The sequence below is a fragment of the Manis pentadactyla genome, chromosome 14, assembly GCF_030020395.1.
Source record: "Manis pentadactyla isolate mManPen7 chromosome 14, mManPen7.hap1, whole genome shotgun sequence".
NCBI classification, from domain to species: domain Eukaryota; kingdom Metazoa; phylum Chordata; class Mammalia; order Pholidota; family Manidae; genus Manis; species Manis pentadactyla.
In genome coordinates this window covers 4,482,906-4,500,389 of record NC_080032.1, presented here as the reverse complement: position 1 = coordinate 4,500,389, position 17,484 = coordinate 4,482,906, and the positions used below count along the sequence as shown (strand labels likewise).

The window sequence follows — 17,484 nt, the reverse complement described above, 5'->3', positions numbered from 1 at the left end:
ATTTCTATTTTGAGTTTCTTGAGGAACCTCCATACTGCTTTCCACAAAGGTTGAACTAATTTACATTTCCACCAGCAGTGTTAAGAGGGTTCCCCTTTCTCCACATCCTCGCCAACATTTGTTGTTGTTTGTCTTTTGGATGGTGGCAATCCTTACTGGTGTGAGGTGATATCTCATTGTGGTTTTAGTTTGCATTTCTCTGATGACTAATGATGTGGAGCATATTTTCATGTGACTGTTGGCCATCTGAATTTCTTCTTTGGAGAACTGTTCAGCTCCTCTGACCATTTTTTGATTGGATTATTTGCTTTTTGTTTGTTGAGGTGCATGAGCTCTTTATATGTTTTGGATATCAACCCCTTATCGAATATGTCATTTATGAATATATTCTCCCATATGCAGGATGCCTTTTTGTTCTATTGGTGGTGTCCTTTGCTGTACAGAAGCTTTTCAGCTTGATGTGGTCCCCTTGTTCATTTTTGCTTTTGTTTCCCTTGTCCGGGGAGATATGTTCATGAAAAAGTTGCTCATGTTTATGTCCAAGAGATTTTTGCCTATGTTTTTTTCTAAGAATTTTATGGTTTCATGACTTACATTCAGGTCTTTGATCCATTTCTAAATTACTTTTGTATATGGGTTAGACAATGATCCAGTTTCATTCTCTTACATGTAGCTGTCCAGTTTTGCCAACGCCAGCTGTTGAAGAGGCTGTCAGTTCCCCATTGTATGTCTATGGCTCCTTTATCATATATTAATTGACCATATATGTTTGGGTTAATATCTGGACTCTCTATTCTGATCACTGGTCTGTGGGTCTGTTCTTGTGCCAGTACCAAATTGTCTTGATTACTGTGGCTTTGTAGTAGAGCTTGAATCAAGTTGGGTAGCAAGATCCCCCCCCCCAACCTGCTTTATTCTTCCTTCTCAGGATTGTTTTGGCTATTCGGGGTCTTTTGTGGTTCCATGTGAATTTTAAAACTATTTGTTCCAGTTCATTGAAGAATGCTGTTGGTATTTTGATAGGCATTGCATTGAATCTGTAGATTGCTTTAGGCAGGATGGCCATTTTGGCAATATTAGTTCTTCCTAGACAAGAGCATGGGATGAGTTTCTGTTCGTTAGTGTTCGCTTTAATTTCTCTTAAGAGTGCCTTGTAGTTTTCAGGGATTAGGTCTTTCACTTTATTTTTAGTTTTTTGAGGAACTTCCATACTGCTTTTCAAACCGGTTATGCCAATTTACATTCAATCCACCTGATTCCTTTTTCAAACTGCTCCATTGAGAAGTAATTGATAAATAACAGACTACATATCTTTAAAGTGTACACTTTGGTATGTTTTGACATATTATATACCCATGAAACTTATCAACACAATCCAAGATAATGAGCGTATTTGTCACCTCTCAAAGTTACCTAGTTTGCATTTCTGTAATCCTTCCATCCCACCAGCACCCCCCTCCCTACCTGCCCCAGGCAACCCTACTGATCCATCCCCATAGATTAATGGAAATACTTCTCTTTTGGTCTTGGATTCACTCAGCATAATTCTTTTGAGATTTGTGTGTGTTGTTTATACAAGCAGTTCACTCCCCTTTATTGCTGAATAGTAGAAATCTGTTTTGAGAATTGACTGTGCTCACCTCCAGCCTTGACCTCCCATTCCCCATGATGTATAGATCTCAGGACAGACAGAATTCATCTGGAACTTGAGGCTGCATATATGTAAGATGCCTGTGTGTTCTCTAAAGCTGGAGCTCCACGAAGGCAGAATTATTATTTATAATCATTGTGTCCTGTTAGAATAGTCCTCAGTGCATAGAAGGTATAAATCCAAAGCTTGGGGAAAAGGTCCCCCTTTTTTCAGGGGTGTGTGTCTTTGTACGTGTACATCTCTCTTAAATAGTATACCCAGTTCCAGTTTTAGAGATTATTCTCAAATGTGGAAATGAGGTTAAGTAAAGATATTTTTCAACTCTTTCTAGTAATTATTCTTTATTTTCAAATATTTTTGTATTGGTCAGAAATTCCAAAATAATTATGTTTTCTCCTTTAAAGACTATTCCAGTATTCTAATATTTCCCTTGTGGTTTTTTCCCTAAATAAAAAAATATTGTAATATATATTTTAAAGAGGTTCTCATGGCTGTTCAATCAGAACAGTATATAGAGTACTACGATGAGAGGCTTTGCTCCCCTGTCCTACTCCAGACTGGCATTCCATCCCTCCACCACCACTCATTCCTGTGTGTCCTTCCACACTTCTTTATGCAAACACAAGCAAATGTTTGTTTATATGCATGCACACACACACCTTATTTTCATTCTTTATTAATAAAGAAAGACAGCATATCATCTACTCCTAGAGTTTTTTGTGTTTTTTTTTAACAGATCTTGAAGCTCTTTCCACATTATTCCTTTTTCAGCTGCATAGTATTCTGTTGTAGGAATACCCACGCTCCTATTGATGGACGTTTTTTTAAAATAAATTTTTAGGTAATTGTAGGGTCACATGCAGTTTTAAGAAATAATAGGAGGAGACCCCAGTATCCCCTGTTTTTAATATCTTGCATAACTGTAGTGTAGTATCATAGCTGGAAAATTGACATTGATACAATTTATAGAGCTTATTCATAAGCCATTGGTTTTTATATGCACTCATTTGTGTGTGTGTGTATTTAGTTCTGTGCAGATATGCAGGTTCATGTAACCACTTCCATTCTTTTTTTACATCTGTTGAGATACTTCATTTTTATCTCTTTAGTATGTCTTTTTCTACTTTAAAATAATCTTTTTTATTGATGGATAGTTCACATAGCAGTATTCTATTAGTTTCATGGGCATAACACAGTGATTGAACATTTATATACTTGAAAACTGATCCACAATATGTCTGGTTATTATCTGTTCATATTCCATATTACTCACCATATCCCTATGCTGTATATTACATCCCCATGACTTACTGTTTTTTTTATTAAGGTATCATTGATAATACAATCTTACGAAGGCTTCACATGAGCAACATTGTGGTTACTACATTCACCCATATTATCAAGTCCCCACCCCACTGCAGTCACTGTCCATCAGCATAGCAAGATGCCAGAGTCACTACCTGTCTTCTCTGTGCTACACTGTCTTCCCAGTGACCCCCACAAACAGACCATGTGTGCCAATGATATTGCCTCTCAATACCCATCTCCCTCCCTCCTAACCTGCACTTCCCCACCCCTCCCCTTTAGTAACCGCTAGTCCCTTCTTGGAGTCTGTGAGACTGCTGGTTTTTTCCCTTCAATTTTGTTTTGTTATACTCCACAAATGAGTGAAATCATTTGGTACTTGTCTTTCTCCACTTGGCTTATTTAACTGAGCATAATACCCTCTAGCTCCATCCATGCTGTTGCAAATGGTAGGATTTGTTTTCTTCTTATGGCTGAATAATATTCCATTGTGTATATGTACATATTCTTTATCCATTCATCTACTGATGGACACTTTGCTTGGCTATTGTGAATAGTGCTGTGATAAACATAGGGGTGTACATGTCTTTTTTAATCTGGGCCGCTGCATTCCATCTTATCTATCTATCTATCTATCTATCTATCATATATCTGTCTATTTAATCTATATCATCTAATCTAATCTAATCAATCTATCTGTCATCATCTATCATCTATGTCTATCTGTCTGTCTATATCTATCTATCTATCATTAATCTGACAGTCTGACTCAATTCACTTAGTATATTTCAAACACAATCTAAAGGTTCTTTTTTTTCCTCCTCCATTCTTTATATATTAGTTGTCATAGTCTGTACTCTTTGTATATCCCTTGACTGACTTTGTAGGTAGTTGATTTATTTTTGCATTTGTTTAATAATTAATTGGTTTACTTCTTTTACTGTAGTTTTATTTTCTCTGGTGACAGCTATTTAGCCTTAGGAGCACTTCCATCTACAGCGGTCCCTCCAAAATACACTGTAGAGACTGTTTGTGGGTGGTAAATTCCCTCAGCTTTTGCTTATCTGAAACTTGTTTAATCCCTGTTTCAGATTTAAATGATAATCTTGTCAAGTAGATTATTCTTGGTGAGGCCCTTCTGTTTCATTGCATTAAATATATCATTACCTCTCCCTTCTGGCCTGTAATGTTTCTGCTGAGAAGTCTTATGATAGCCTGATGGGTTTTCCTTTGTATCTGATCTTTTTTCTCTCTCTGGCTGCTTTTAATACTCTGTCCTTATCCTTGATCTTTGCCATTTTAATTATTATATGTCTTGGTGTTGTCTTCCTTGGGTTCCTTGTGTGGGGAGATCTGTGCACTTCCGTGGCCTATGAGACTATTTCTTTTCCCAGATTGGGGGAGTTTTCAGCAATAATTTCCTCAAAGACTTTCTATCCCTTTTTCTCTCTTCTTGTTCTGGCACCCCTATAATGCGAGTATTGTTCTGTTTGGATTGGTCACGCACTTCTTTTAATATTTTTTCATTCCTAGAGATCTTTCTTTGTCTCTGTGCCTCAGCTTCTTTGTATTCCTGTTCTGTAATTTCTATTTCATTTACCATCTCATCTACTTCATCTAGTCTGCTTTTAAATCCTTGCATTGTATGTTTCATTTCAGGTACTGTATTTTCTCAAAGTTTCTCTTTCTTGAAGTCCTCCCTGATGTCTTGAATCTTTTTAGTAGCTCTGTGAGCATGTTTATGATTTTTATTTTGAAATCTTTATCAGGAGGATTGGTGATTTCAGTTTCACTTAACCCTCTTTCTGGTGTTTGAGGGATTTTGGTTTGTACAAGATTCATTTGCTGTTTCATATTTCTAATGATTACTATTGAACAGTAACTCTGTGTAGGTGGCACCCTCTCATACCCAGAAGCTCTACGCTCTGGAGCTGCCCAGCACCTGGAGAAGTGGTGGGGGCCTCAGATGAGCGGCCCTGGTGCCTGTCAGGAAGAAAGAGCTCTTACCTGCTTTCTGGCTGCAGTGCCTATCTCCAGTGCCAGGGCCAGTGGGCTGAGCATGCACAGAGGAGTCTGTGTTACGTCCTTGTAGCTGCCATAGGTGGTGTCGCCCTCCGGCTGGCCTAGTGGGATGGTGGGAGCAGCAGGTCTGTGAACCAGTGCCAGCTGTAGGAAGGAGCAGCAGGCTGCGTATCACAGTGGAACCTCAGCACTGCAGTCCAGCCAAGGGGATGGAGCATCTGAAGCTCCTGAAAGTTCCCAACCTGCCAGGATGAGTGTGCTGGGATGATTTTGTCCACCTGTCCTTTCTCCTGAGCAGCAAGCTCTGTGTAATCCTTGCCCCTTTAGCAGCCCTCTCACTGTTGGGAAGCTTTCAGAGTGCCCACATTTCTTTTGTCCCGGAGTGGCTGGGTCTGGATACCTGTTCTCCACAAGCAGTTGGAATCTCAGTCTCTCCGAGTATTCCGCCTGTCTGGGCCTTCCAACCCCACTAATCTCCACAGCATCATGTAATGTCGATTTGTGCTCCTGGATCAGATCTCCATAACTGGGTGTTCAGGAGTTCTAGGCTTCTGCCCCCTCCCAGCTCTGTTTCTCTTCCTCTGGCCTGTGAGCTGAGGTGGGGGGAGGGCTTGGGTCCCACGGGATCATGGCTTTGCTACTTTACCTTTTCCGTAAAGTCTACCCTTTTCCCCAGATATAGGCAGTCTGTCACAGTCTTCTTGCCAGTCACTCCTTCAGGATTAGTTGTTTTGTTGTATTTTTGTATTACATGTGGTTTTGGAAGAAGGTTTCTGTCTCATCTCTCACACCACCATCTTTAAGCCTATATTCCCCATAACTTTCTTATTTTATAACTGGACATTTGTATCTCTTGATCCCCTTCACCCATTTCAGCAACCCCTCCTAACCTCTTTTCCTTCTGACTGCTACCACTCTGTTCTCTTTCTCTCTCAGTCTGGGTTTTGTTTTGTTTACTTTGTATTTGAAATTTCATTTGTAATTGAAATAATGCAGTATTTGTCTTTGTCTAACTTATTTCACTTAGCATAATACCCTCAAAGTCCATTCATGTCACAAATGATAAGATTTCATTCTTTCTAGTGGCTAACTAGTATTACAGTGTGTTTATGTGTGAGTTTGTATAACATCTCTATTCATCTGCTGATGGACACTTAGGTTATTTCCTTATCTTGGCTAATGTAATTAAGGTTGCAATAAACATAGGGGTACATGTTATTTTTTTGAATTAATGTTTTGGTTTTCTTTAGATTAAATACCCAGTGTGGAATTGCTGGATTGTATGATAGTTGTATTTAAAAAATTTTTTAGGAGCCTCCATACTGTTTTCCATAGTCGTTGCACCCTTTTGAAAATTAAATCAGTTTAACTGTAATAAAAAACATAATGTAAAACTTACCATTTTAACCATTTTTAAGTGTATGGTTAGGTAGCGTTAAGTATATTCACATTATTTTGCAGTGGATCTGTAGAACTTTCTCATTTTGCAAAACTAAAACTCTATATCCATGTACACCATTTTCCTCATTTCCCCCTCTCCCTAGCCTTTGGTAACCACCATTCTATTTTATAATTCTATGAGCTTGTTAACTTTAGATACCACCTACGAGTGGAATTACATAGTATTTGTCTTTTTGTTACTGGCTTTTTTCAGTTAATGTCCTCAAGATTCATCCATGTTGTAGCATGTTAAAGAATTTCCTTCCTTTTTTAAGGCTGAGTAACATTCCATTGTATGTATATACCACATTTTCTTTATCCATTCATCCATCTGAACATTTGGGTTGCTTCCTCTACTTATCTTGTCAGTACTGCAGTAAACATGGGTGTGCACTCTGAGGTCCTATTGTGAGTTCTTTTGGCCATATACCTAGAAGTGGGATTGCTTAATCATATGGTAATTCTATGTTTAATTTTTTGCAGAACTTCCATGCTGTTTTATATAGTAACTGCATCATTTTACATTCCTAATGGTTTGCCAGTTTCTCCACATCTTCTCCAACACTTGTTATTTTTATTTTTTTGATAGTGGCAACCCTGATGAGTGTAAGGTGATATATTGTTGTGGTTTTGTTTTGTGTTTCTCTAATGATTAGCACTTTTCATACACTTGTTGGCCATTTTGTATGTCTTTGGAGAAATGTGTATTTGATGTGATATCTTATTTTTAAGGCTTTTTTTAAAATTTATTGAATAATTCTTGAATTCCTAAGATTAAATATTACTTGGACATAATGGATTATTATTTTAACATGTTGTCAAATTATTTTTTTAAATTTATTTTCAAGTTTGTGCTTATAAGAGATAAATCTTTTGATTTTAGTTCTTTTTCATCATTATCATTATTAGTTTATTTTTTTAAATTATTTGTCTTATAGGGATGAGTTAGGAAGTTGTTCATTTCTTCAACCTTGAATAAGTTATTTAACTTTGCATTTATGTTTTTGAAAAGAGCAAGCAAGTTTATCAGTTAAAAGAAAAATGAACATTCAAAATTAGCCCATCCAAAGACTGGGATCCCCAATTGCAACCATAAGTTGCTTGTTTATAGGAGACACGTTTAAAGCAAAAGCTGTAGCATGGCAGTAGTTGGGGGTGGTTGGGAAATGAGCAAAGATTAAATTCCTAGAATAAAAAAAGAAAAGGGGGTTGGCAATGCCAAGGAGATTGCAAAACAAAAGTATTAGGAGACACCAAAAAGTCCATGGTAGAAAGTATACCAATAAAATATTTGCCAAGTATCAACAATAAAATATATAAAACAAAACTGAGAAGTCCAAGGAGAAATGAACAAATAGAGTTTTGGAAGAATGTGCACTCTGTGTAATAAGTTTTGTAGCAGATTCTGTAAATCTAAAAGGCAGCAAAATGGAGGGAGAGCAGAGCAGACAATAGCAGACCCAACTGCATGGACAGGGCCATCCCTTCTCTTCAAGAGGGAACCAATGAGGAGGATCTATACTGCCTTCTCGCTAAAGTCGGTCAGTTGGTTATTTGTTTCATCACTGAGTGTTGATAAAATTGCTGGGGCACACTGACCATAAGCCCCTTCACCAACAATCTTGTTGGAAAACAAATTTATGGGCATGTTTGACTACCATGTTTCAGTAAAACTACAAATTTATGTTGAATTTAAACCAGTATTAGCTATTTTAACATGACTTTCTTGTTGAACTCATGCTCTTAATGATTTGAATTACTCAAAAAGAGTTTTAATTTCTAAAAATATTTATTCCCAATATTGAGTAAACTTGCTTGAATGACATCACTTTGCCTACCTACCTGAAAATCAGTGGTTTAGGCCTTTTTGCAGCAAACTGAGCAAAATAAGATTTGAGTAATGATTCTTTTATTTAAGGAAGTACATTTCATTTCAAGGTATTGAGGGTACCTGAGTGCATTGTTTTACTGGTCTTGTGGGAGAATTGAAGCTGAGTAAGACAAGGTCTCTCCTACACCACAGTTTTGTAATGAAATCAAACAAATGCATCGGTAATTTTCAGGTTAGGTAAAATGCCAAATACCATTATAGAAGCATAGTCTTGAGAATAAACATTGTACTGTTTTATATTTCTAGCACTCAGGAAACAAGAAGCAATATTTTATTGGCTGTCAGTGTTATTTCATCGCTTCAGTCAATAGCCCAGATGTTGATACTTATTAAAAATGAAAAGCTCTTAGAAAAGATTCAGTAGAATACTGTTCATAAAGATACTAGTAATATTCAAGATTAAATTCATCACAAAGTTGAAGGTATAATTATTACTGCTTCTGCTTGAAATTCTTTAAAGTCAGACCTTAAGGACTTTACAGAAAAATTGGGCCCTGTGTAACACCAGTGAAAGTATTTTTTCAAGACTACATTACAGGTTTTCTTAATAAGACTGCCCAAATATATTGGCTAAATTTCTTGAAAAAAGAAAGAAATAGTTGTGTCATTTTACATAAAACAAAGTTAATACAAACAAGGCATTCTCTTCGGTCCATTTTTGTTAGAGGTGAAGATGTGGTTGATGGTCATTTGAATGTTTCTGCTGAGTCAGAGGAATCTGATAACAATAGTAGAAAGTTATTTTGGAGACAGAAATGATCACTCTCACCAAAATGAAGTTGGTGTTAAAAATAGTGGGAAAATGATTTTTGTGTGTGTGTGTGTTGTGGAAACCCATGTTTCTGGGTTTATGAAAATGGGCATCCACACATTTACCAGGTCTGGGCTGTCTGTTAAGTTTGAAATTCAGTATGTGCTGCATTGTACCAGCTGCATCCTCCCTAGCTTGAGTCCTTTTTGTAGATAATACACATGCTGTCTTCATGTGTATGAAAGGAGTATTTACCCAGAGTACTAAACATTTAATACTTTACCATTTGTATTCTTTGTGCCAAAATGTTCTGAAAACAGTTTTTAATGCCTTCTCTCCTCTGCCCCTTTTTAAATTTTTTTAGTTCTGCATATGATAACGTCAACAAAGTTCGAGTAGCTATCAAGAAAATCAGTCCTTTTGAACACCAGACCTACTGCCAGAGAACCCTGAGGGAGATAAAAATCTTACTGCGTTTCAGACATGAGAACATCATTGGAATTAATGATATTATTCGAGCACCAACCATCGAGCAAATGAAAGATGTGTATCCTTTTCAGACAGCTGACTCTGCTGCTTGGGTCACCTTGTGGAATAAATGGAACTTGAAATGTCCTCAATTTACCAGAATAAAGAAAAAGTATAGAAAGCACATTTAAAAGAGAAATTGTAATCTGCTTGCCATTTACTGTAATACTTGCATAATTTAAGGGTTTTTTTCTCTGATTCATTTTATCAGTTGTCAGTAACTATTTTTGATGTCTTTTTGGCAAAGCCAGTGTGTTCCCTGTCAGTTTCAGTAACGATTTCCTTTTAAGTGTAGTAATAGAAAATGTTGGTACCATTTCTAGTCTTTTTTTTTCCCCCTTTCAATTAGGGTTCCTTACAATGGTGAAAAGGAAAGAGCAATAGACTAAGAAAGAGGGTGCCCTCGATATCACCTGGCCAAATCCAGTCCTGATCTTAGGCAATGTCACTTACCTCTAGGTCTCAGTTTTCTTATCTGTAAAATTAAGGTAGTAGACCCATTACCTTTAAGGCTGGCTCAGCTCTGAAATTGTTATTAATCGTGAAAGGTTAAGAAAGAGTCTGCCAGTCTTACTGTGCTGATGGACAGTGACTGTAATGGGGTATGTGGTGGGGACTTGATAATTGGAGGAGCCTAGTAACTATAATGTTGCTCAAGTAATTGTACATTAATGATACCAAAATAAAAGTAAAATAAAATAAGAAAGAGTCTGCCAGGAGGAGAAAGTTACTGTTCCAGCTAGCACAGCAGTCCTGCCAGTTTGCCCAGTTTGCATTCTGCTCCTCTGGGGAGAGGCAGCTCACTGTCTGTAGGCAGCTCTTTCCAGTTTTAAACAGTTCTGTTAACAAGTTGTAGTGATAATTTAAGTGAAATGCGTCATGCTGCTACCACCTGTTGTCTTGCTTTACCTTTTGCCATAAAAATCAAGTCTTACAGATGACAAACTTTAAAGTCATTCTTCCTTTGAATCCCATACTGTGTTTCAGCTAGCATGAATCTGCAGATCTACAATAATACTTGCACAGAAATAAATGCAGAAACACTGCTAATGAAATAATATTATGGTGAGTTAAAAGCTAAAGGGTTTTATAATTTAATTTCTGTAAGAAAGAAGTTAGCCATAGCTAAAATTCTAGATGTTTAGTTATATGGATAGGCAAGAAAGCAAAAGGGAAACTAGCACATGTCCCAAAGCTTGACTTCCCCGTGTCTAATGTTTAGGATCTTAACATTAATTGGAGAGTCAAGCCAGTAGACTGAGGTTTGAATTTATTAGCAGTGTGTTTTAGGCCTGTATTTCCAAAAGTTTAATACTTGATTTTTGAGGAGAAGGAGAGGGTCCTGATGGGAGATAAAAGAATGGTGACATTTCAAGTTGTTACTGGGCCTAAGAGAGGAGGGAGGGTGTGATGCTCTCTGGCCACCACCCTCTCCCAGCCCTACCTTACAGTCCATGGCAGGAGTGTGTTGACAGTGGACAACTTGCGGAGCAGGGAGGCTGGGATTCAAGATTGGCCAGTATTTCCATAACTGCCTGTTTCAAGCCCATAGTTGGTCATATCAGGAAGGTGTAATGCTTCTTGTCTCACAGGACCTAAAAAGGAGTTAACTATCAGATTCCTGCCATAAAGGTATACCAAGTTTTCATCAGTTTCTCATTTCCCTTCTGGGCCTTGTGCTATAATAATGGACCTTCTGGGAAGAGAGTTCACTTTGCTTTCAGTCCTTTGCTAAGTGTAACCAGCTTTTCGATGTGTTACCTTAACCTGTCCAAATAGCTATATAGTACAGGACCTCATGGAAACAGATCTCTACAAGCTCTTGAAGACGCAACACCTCAGCAATGACCACATCTGCTATTTTCTTTACCAGATCCTCAGAGGGTTAAAATATATCCATTCAGCTAACGTACTACACCGTGACCTCAAACCTTCTAACCTGCTGCTCAACACCACCTGCGATCTCAAGGTCAGCTAGGTTATTTACTCTTAGGGTGGTGTATATTGAGAAAACTTGGGGCATATTTACATTTATTGTTATTCATATTTTTAAATTTTATACCAGAAACATGAAAACATTTTTATGACAAAAAGAAAAGTACAACTAAAGAGTACTAGTCCTCTTCTTCCCCATCCATTGCTCCTTTCTCTCCAGAGATAAACACTGTAACAACCTGGAGTATTTTCTTCCAGTTTTTCTGTGCTCTCATATACATGTGTACTTTTATACGTACATACATGTGTGTGTGTATGTGTATAAAAGATTGTATGCATATGTAAATTAAAATATCTATTTCATTGGTGACTTTTTCTTCAATAAGTTTTATACAAAGAACATTCAGAAAGCAGAAGATTTAACCTCAATGACTAATACTTTTTTAAGGCATTCCCAATAAATAGGAAAACCCTAGATCCTTTACAGCTCTCAGAGTCCTCTTGAAAATGGACATCATTTACATATAATACCTATTTTAGCAGGTAGCAGAGCTAAATAAAGAGGGAGATCAACAAATCTTACATATGAAAGGATGTAGACTGAGTATGACAAAAATACATGTGAATTCAAAAAGACCTAGATAAACGGAAAGACATCCCATATTCAGGACAACACTTAATTTTGTTAAGATGGCAGTGCTTCCCAAATTGATCTACAGATTCAGTGCAATCCCTACCAAAGCCCCAGGTGGCTTTTTTGTACAAGGGGACAGGTTGATCCCAAAATGCATATGGGAATTCAAGAAACTCAGAATAGCCAAAACAGGATAGTTCAATCTTATGAAAGAACAAAAGTTGGAAGACTTACACTTTCTGATTTCAAAATGTATAACAAAGCTATAAGTAATCAGGATTGTGTGATACTGACATAAAAGTAGAATATAGATAAATGGAATAAAGTTGAAAGTCAGTAAATAGTTGTTTGCAATCAACCTGTTTTTGATAAGGAGAGCCAAAATGATTCATAGGGGAAAAAATAGTATTTTCAATAAATGGGGCTGAGACAGCTGGATAGCCACAAGCAAAAGAATGCAATTGGGCCTCTACCTCATAACCATGTATAAAATATAAAAATAAACTCAGAATGATTCAAAGTCCCAAATTTAAAAGCTAAACTACAATACGCTTAGAAAACATAAGAGTAAATATTTGTAATTAGAGTTAGGCAGAGTCTCTTTGACATGACACCTAAAGCATAAGCAACAAAAGAGGAAAATTTGGATTTCATCAAGATTAGAAAGTTGTTACAAAGTAAACCATCAAAAAAGTGAAAAGATAACCCACAGAATGAGAGAAAATATTTGTATATCATATATCTGATAAAATATAAATAGAATATATAAAAATATATGTTAATATATGAAAATAACATGAAATCTCTCACAACTCAATATATGAAAAATGAATATGAAAAGCCCTAGAATATCTAGAGTATATAGTCTAGAATACATGAAAAAATTTTAATTCAGCAATTAGAGATAATAGGCCAACTTAAAAATGCTCAAAGCATCTAAATAGTCATCTCTGTAAAGAAGATACACAGGTGGCCAATAAGTACCCAGGTTAACGTCATTAGTCTGTAGGAAAATTCAAATCAAAACCACAGTGAGATAGCACATCATACATACTAGGATGGCTCTCAAAAAGTCAGATGATAAGTGTTAATGAGCATGATTCCACTCCTAGGCATTTACCTAAGTGAAATCAAGCACAGGCCCACACAAAGACTAGTACACAGATATTCATAGTAGCATAATAGCCTAAAAGTGGAACAGCTTAAATGTCCAAATAATGATGGATAAATAAAATATGGTAGATCCATACAGTGTGATAAAAATGTAGAAGTAGTGATACATTCTACCACATGGGTGGATCTTGGAGCCATTATTGTGTAAGTGAAAGAAGCCAATCACAAAGACTACATATGGTGTATGGTTCCGTTCATATGAGATGTCTGGAATAGACATATCTATAACAATAGAAAGATTAGTGGTTCCCCAAGGCTAGTGGGATTGAGGAGGAATGGAGAGAGAGGTTTCTTTATGCAGTTATAAAAATGTTCTACAACTGGATGGTAGTAATGGCTGTATAACCCTGTGATTACATTGCCGAAGACCATTTAATCGTACACTTTAAAGGGGTGAATTGTATGGTAAATGAATTACAGCTCAGTAAAGCTGTTGTCAAAATGTTCATGGATGTATAGCAATGATCGTTGCTTGGATTTCTGTGAGAAGCCCTATAAAGCTTACCTGGCAAAGGAAAATGGACACCTGCCCTTGAAATCTGATAATGATAGGTCAGAAATCCGATAAACAACAGATCATCGTTATGTCAGTCATAATTGAGATAACTGAAAAAAATGATATACAAATGCAGAGGAGAGGGGTGGGTTAGCTCTGGATGGGGCTGAGAGGCATCAGGGAGAAGGTGGTAGCCATGCCAGCCCTCTGGGCTGGGGTAGGGCTTTCAGTAGGGGGGAATGGCTGCGCTGGGCGCAGGGTGTCTGTCAGAGATGACAGGAGCAACAGAAATAAAAGTGAGAGGCAAGCGGCCAAGGCCTCTGCTCTCTGGCTGCAGCTTTGGGTGAGCACACTAAACTGGAGATGGTGCCTGCAAGTAGGTTGTGGAGAACTTCTGGAACTCTCTGAAAAAGGTATTGGGCTCTGTTATCAGGTGGTCAGCTTATTTGCTTGTCAGTGGGTCTTTAAAAAACAGAGTGACCAACATCCTGTGAGATGATGTGCAGGACAGCTTCTGGTTTCACAAATGGTTGGGTTAACTCTGCCCACCTCAGGATCCCTCTGAGTTGGATTCATGAACCTTTCACGTGGGAATGGCAGCAGATGCTTCCCCATGAATTTGCGCAACTAAGCCAGGTGGGCACAAAAGAAATGAGACTGCTTGTAGGAATGGCCACACTCATTGGCAATTAGTGATTTTCTCGAAGAGGTAACAATGAATATTTTTGTTGCCTGATTTTCTTTTTACTCTCCATTTCTTGTCACAACCCTGTAACAGCAGATTGCTTTTGTTTTTGGAGAGTCATTTCCTAATATTTTAATTAATTTATTTAAATCAAATATTTTAAATCAGTTGATGTTTCTGGAAAAGGATGAATGACTTTCACTTGGAAATGCTCATCCTTAAGAAGAAAACAAACAGAACTAGACTACTTTGTTATCTCTTCACTGTGGGCTTGTCTTTACCTGGGGCACTTTCACTGTCCCCAACGTTAACACCCACACTTATATGTGTGTGCACTTCACTGTCTGCACAATCCAGGCATTGTTGTCAGAACCAGTTTAACATGCAGACTCAGAAACACAATAGGTTGTTTTAGATACAGCAGTACGGTTCGCCTTCATTTAAAAAATGTATATATGGCATGTGCATCGTAGGCATGGATATAAATATTCAGGAGAGAATCTCATTCCAAAGATGAGTCTAGTCTGTCACTAAGTCACTGATTTGTTCTGAGCATGTCTGAAAGACAGGTCAGGGTGGTGGGGCAGCTCAGGTGTGTGCGTATATGAGAGCTGAGAGAGCACCAGTGGGGAGAAGAGTCTGTCCATTTGAGCTCTGGATCACAGGACACCCATCACATCCTCAGTACCTTGAGGTGACCACAGTGCCCATCCCACTAGCCCTTGTGCCTAGAAAGTTTATAATCTGTGGCCTTAACTCATGTTATCTGGTCCTTTGGAATTTTCAAGTAGGCAGTTAAGTCATTTCTTCTTTTTCCATTGATTTCTGTGTTAATGAAGTATTTCCTACTCTTGAACCCTCAGGATATCAGCTATACTGTTTCCTAGACCTTTAACTTTTGACTCTGGTACAGTCGAGGTCAACAGCAAAGGGCTTTCTTTTTAGCTTCCATAAACATGCTTTGCACTTGTTACCTGAAGACCTGAGATCCAGCAGGCGTTTACTTCTTAGGACCCTTCTGGCACCCTCTTATAGATTTCCTCTTTGTTTCTCAGGGCCACAGAAACACAAGGGTTGAAGACCCTATTTGGAAATTCTGGTAGCATATTCTTTTTTATTAAGGTATTATTGATATACACTGCTATGAAGGTTTCACATGACAAAACAATGTGGTTATTACATTCACCCATATTATCGTGCCCCCCCCATACCCCATTGCAGTCACTGCCCATCAGAGTCGTAAGATGCCACAGAGTCACTATTTGCCTGCTCTGTGCAACACTGTCTTCCCCATGATCCCACACACACCATGTGTGCCAATCATAATACCCCTCAGTCCCCTTCTCCATCCCTCCCCACTCCTCCCCTTTGGTAAACACTTCTGCTGGCATATTTTTAATGGAGCTGTTGGGGCAAGGTAGTCTCCTGCAGCCTGTGTCCTTGCTCTCTGCTAGCTGGAGCCCACAGGAGTCCCAGTAGGGATAGGGATACTAAGGCCACAGCATTGGTGGTTTTGGGTGTGCCACAGAAGGAACTCTGGGAGATAGGAAATGATACCTGTCTGTGGGGCTTCCTTTGTTTTATGAAAATTGGAATTTACACAGCCCAAAAAGTAGTCAGGTAGGAGTGCTGTGGGTCATCTTGTGTTTCTTGTCCTATATTCCAGTTGTCTATCTTTCTTCGAACAGAACTGTAATGAATATTACAGCTTTTTTATTTTGGAGCCTTGGCAGTTTTTTGGTTAATGCCATGTGAATTTAGTCTTTGAAGTTGTGGTGGTAAGAGGATCTGTTTTTTAAAAAATAATTGCATCGATGACCGTGAATGGAGTTGTGAAATCTTCTGAGAACCTGCTGATGATTCTGTACCCTGTTCTAGGTGTGGGAAATACAAATCATAAAACACGGTTCCTCTAACACCAACTCACTATTCTGAAAATTGGTAACTTAAAGGAAAGAATGAAACAGTTTTCCTGTCTTTCCAGTAGAATCTTTGGGTCAGGGTAAACAAGTAGCTCCATTTTATGAACAGTGGCTTTTCTTTAAAAAGTATGCCAGCCAATAAATACAGAGGGAATAAAATTAGAAAAATCACCATTTTGCAACCTCCAGTGAAATAGTTGCTGTGTGCACTATAATCCTTGAATCCTCTGCTCATCTGCTCAGACTCTGATCCCTTGGGTGGACTGTCACTGCCTCTCCACACAGATGCTCTCTTCGCCTCACGCCTAGACCACGTCCCGGTCTGGAGCCCCCTCTTCACTCCACTTGGATGCTACATACCCCAGTGGACTGTTCTCATCCCACATGGACGCTTAGGTCACGTGGCCCCACCTGATGACTTTTTTGGACTGGATTTCTTGGAGGGAAAGGATGAGGAAGAGCAACTGCACATGTAGTTTTAATTCCAAAGAAATAGATAAGTTGCAGCATTCAGCGTGATAGATTGTCTTTCCTAGTGAAGTAATGCTACTAATTCCAGTTTTAAACTTTTCCTTCTTCCTCAATATTGCTACTTTGAAAAATGTAATTTCATTAATATAATTACTAATGTAAGATTTTAACCTTGCTAACTCTGTACACTGATCTGTATTTTTAAAAGATTATCCGTAATTCAGATATTGTGAAAAATGGTCAATACTGGAGTCTCTGCCAGGTAATCTACCCCAGTTGTTGTGCTTCCTATAAACATTTAAAGTAAGGTATTTTAATCATCAAATGTTGAGTGTTCACTATATACAAGACACTTAGGAATCAAAATTCAAGTATTGCCTTTTTCTAGGGACTTAACATTCTATTCCAGCTGGGGAGATGGGCTTAGGCATGGCTTCATGGATTGTGGTTGTGCACTTAGTAAGATAAACATCTAACCGAGTATTTAAAGGAGTTCAAAAGAGTGAGCAGTCAATTCTCGACAGGGAATTAATTCCTGGGAAACCTCAGGACAGGCAGCTCTCAAGCTGCGTGCTTAGGT

The 17,484-nt window shown here is 38.0% G+C and overlaps 1 protein-coding gene across 1 annotated transcript in view; it reads left to right on the top strand.

Moving 5' to 3' along the window:
- The window catches only part of MAPK1 (mitogen-activated protein kinase 1), a 122,510-nt gene that overhangs the window by 72,017 nt on the left and 33,009 nt on the right, over positions 1-17,484 (top strand). The window contains exons 2-3 of the mRNA XM_057491339.1: positions 9,425-9,607; positions 11,368-11,557. Of these exons, the coding sequence (XP_057347322.1) occupies positions 9,425-9,607; positions 11,368-11,557 (373 nt within the window). The remainder of the gene's footprint in view (positions 1-9,424; positions 9,608-11,367; positions 11,558-17,484) is intronic.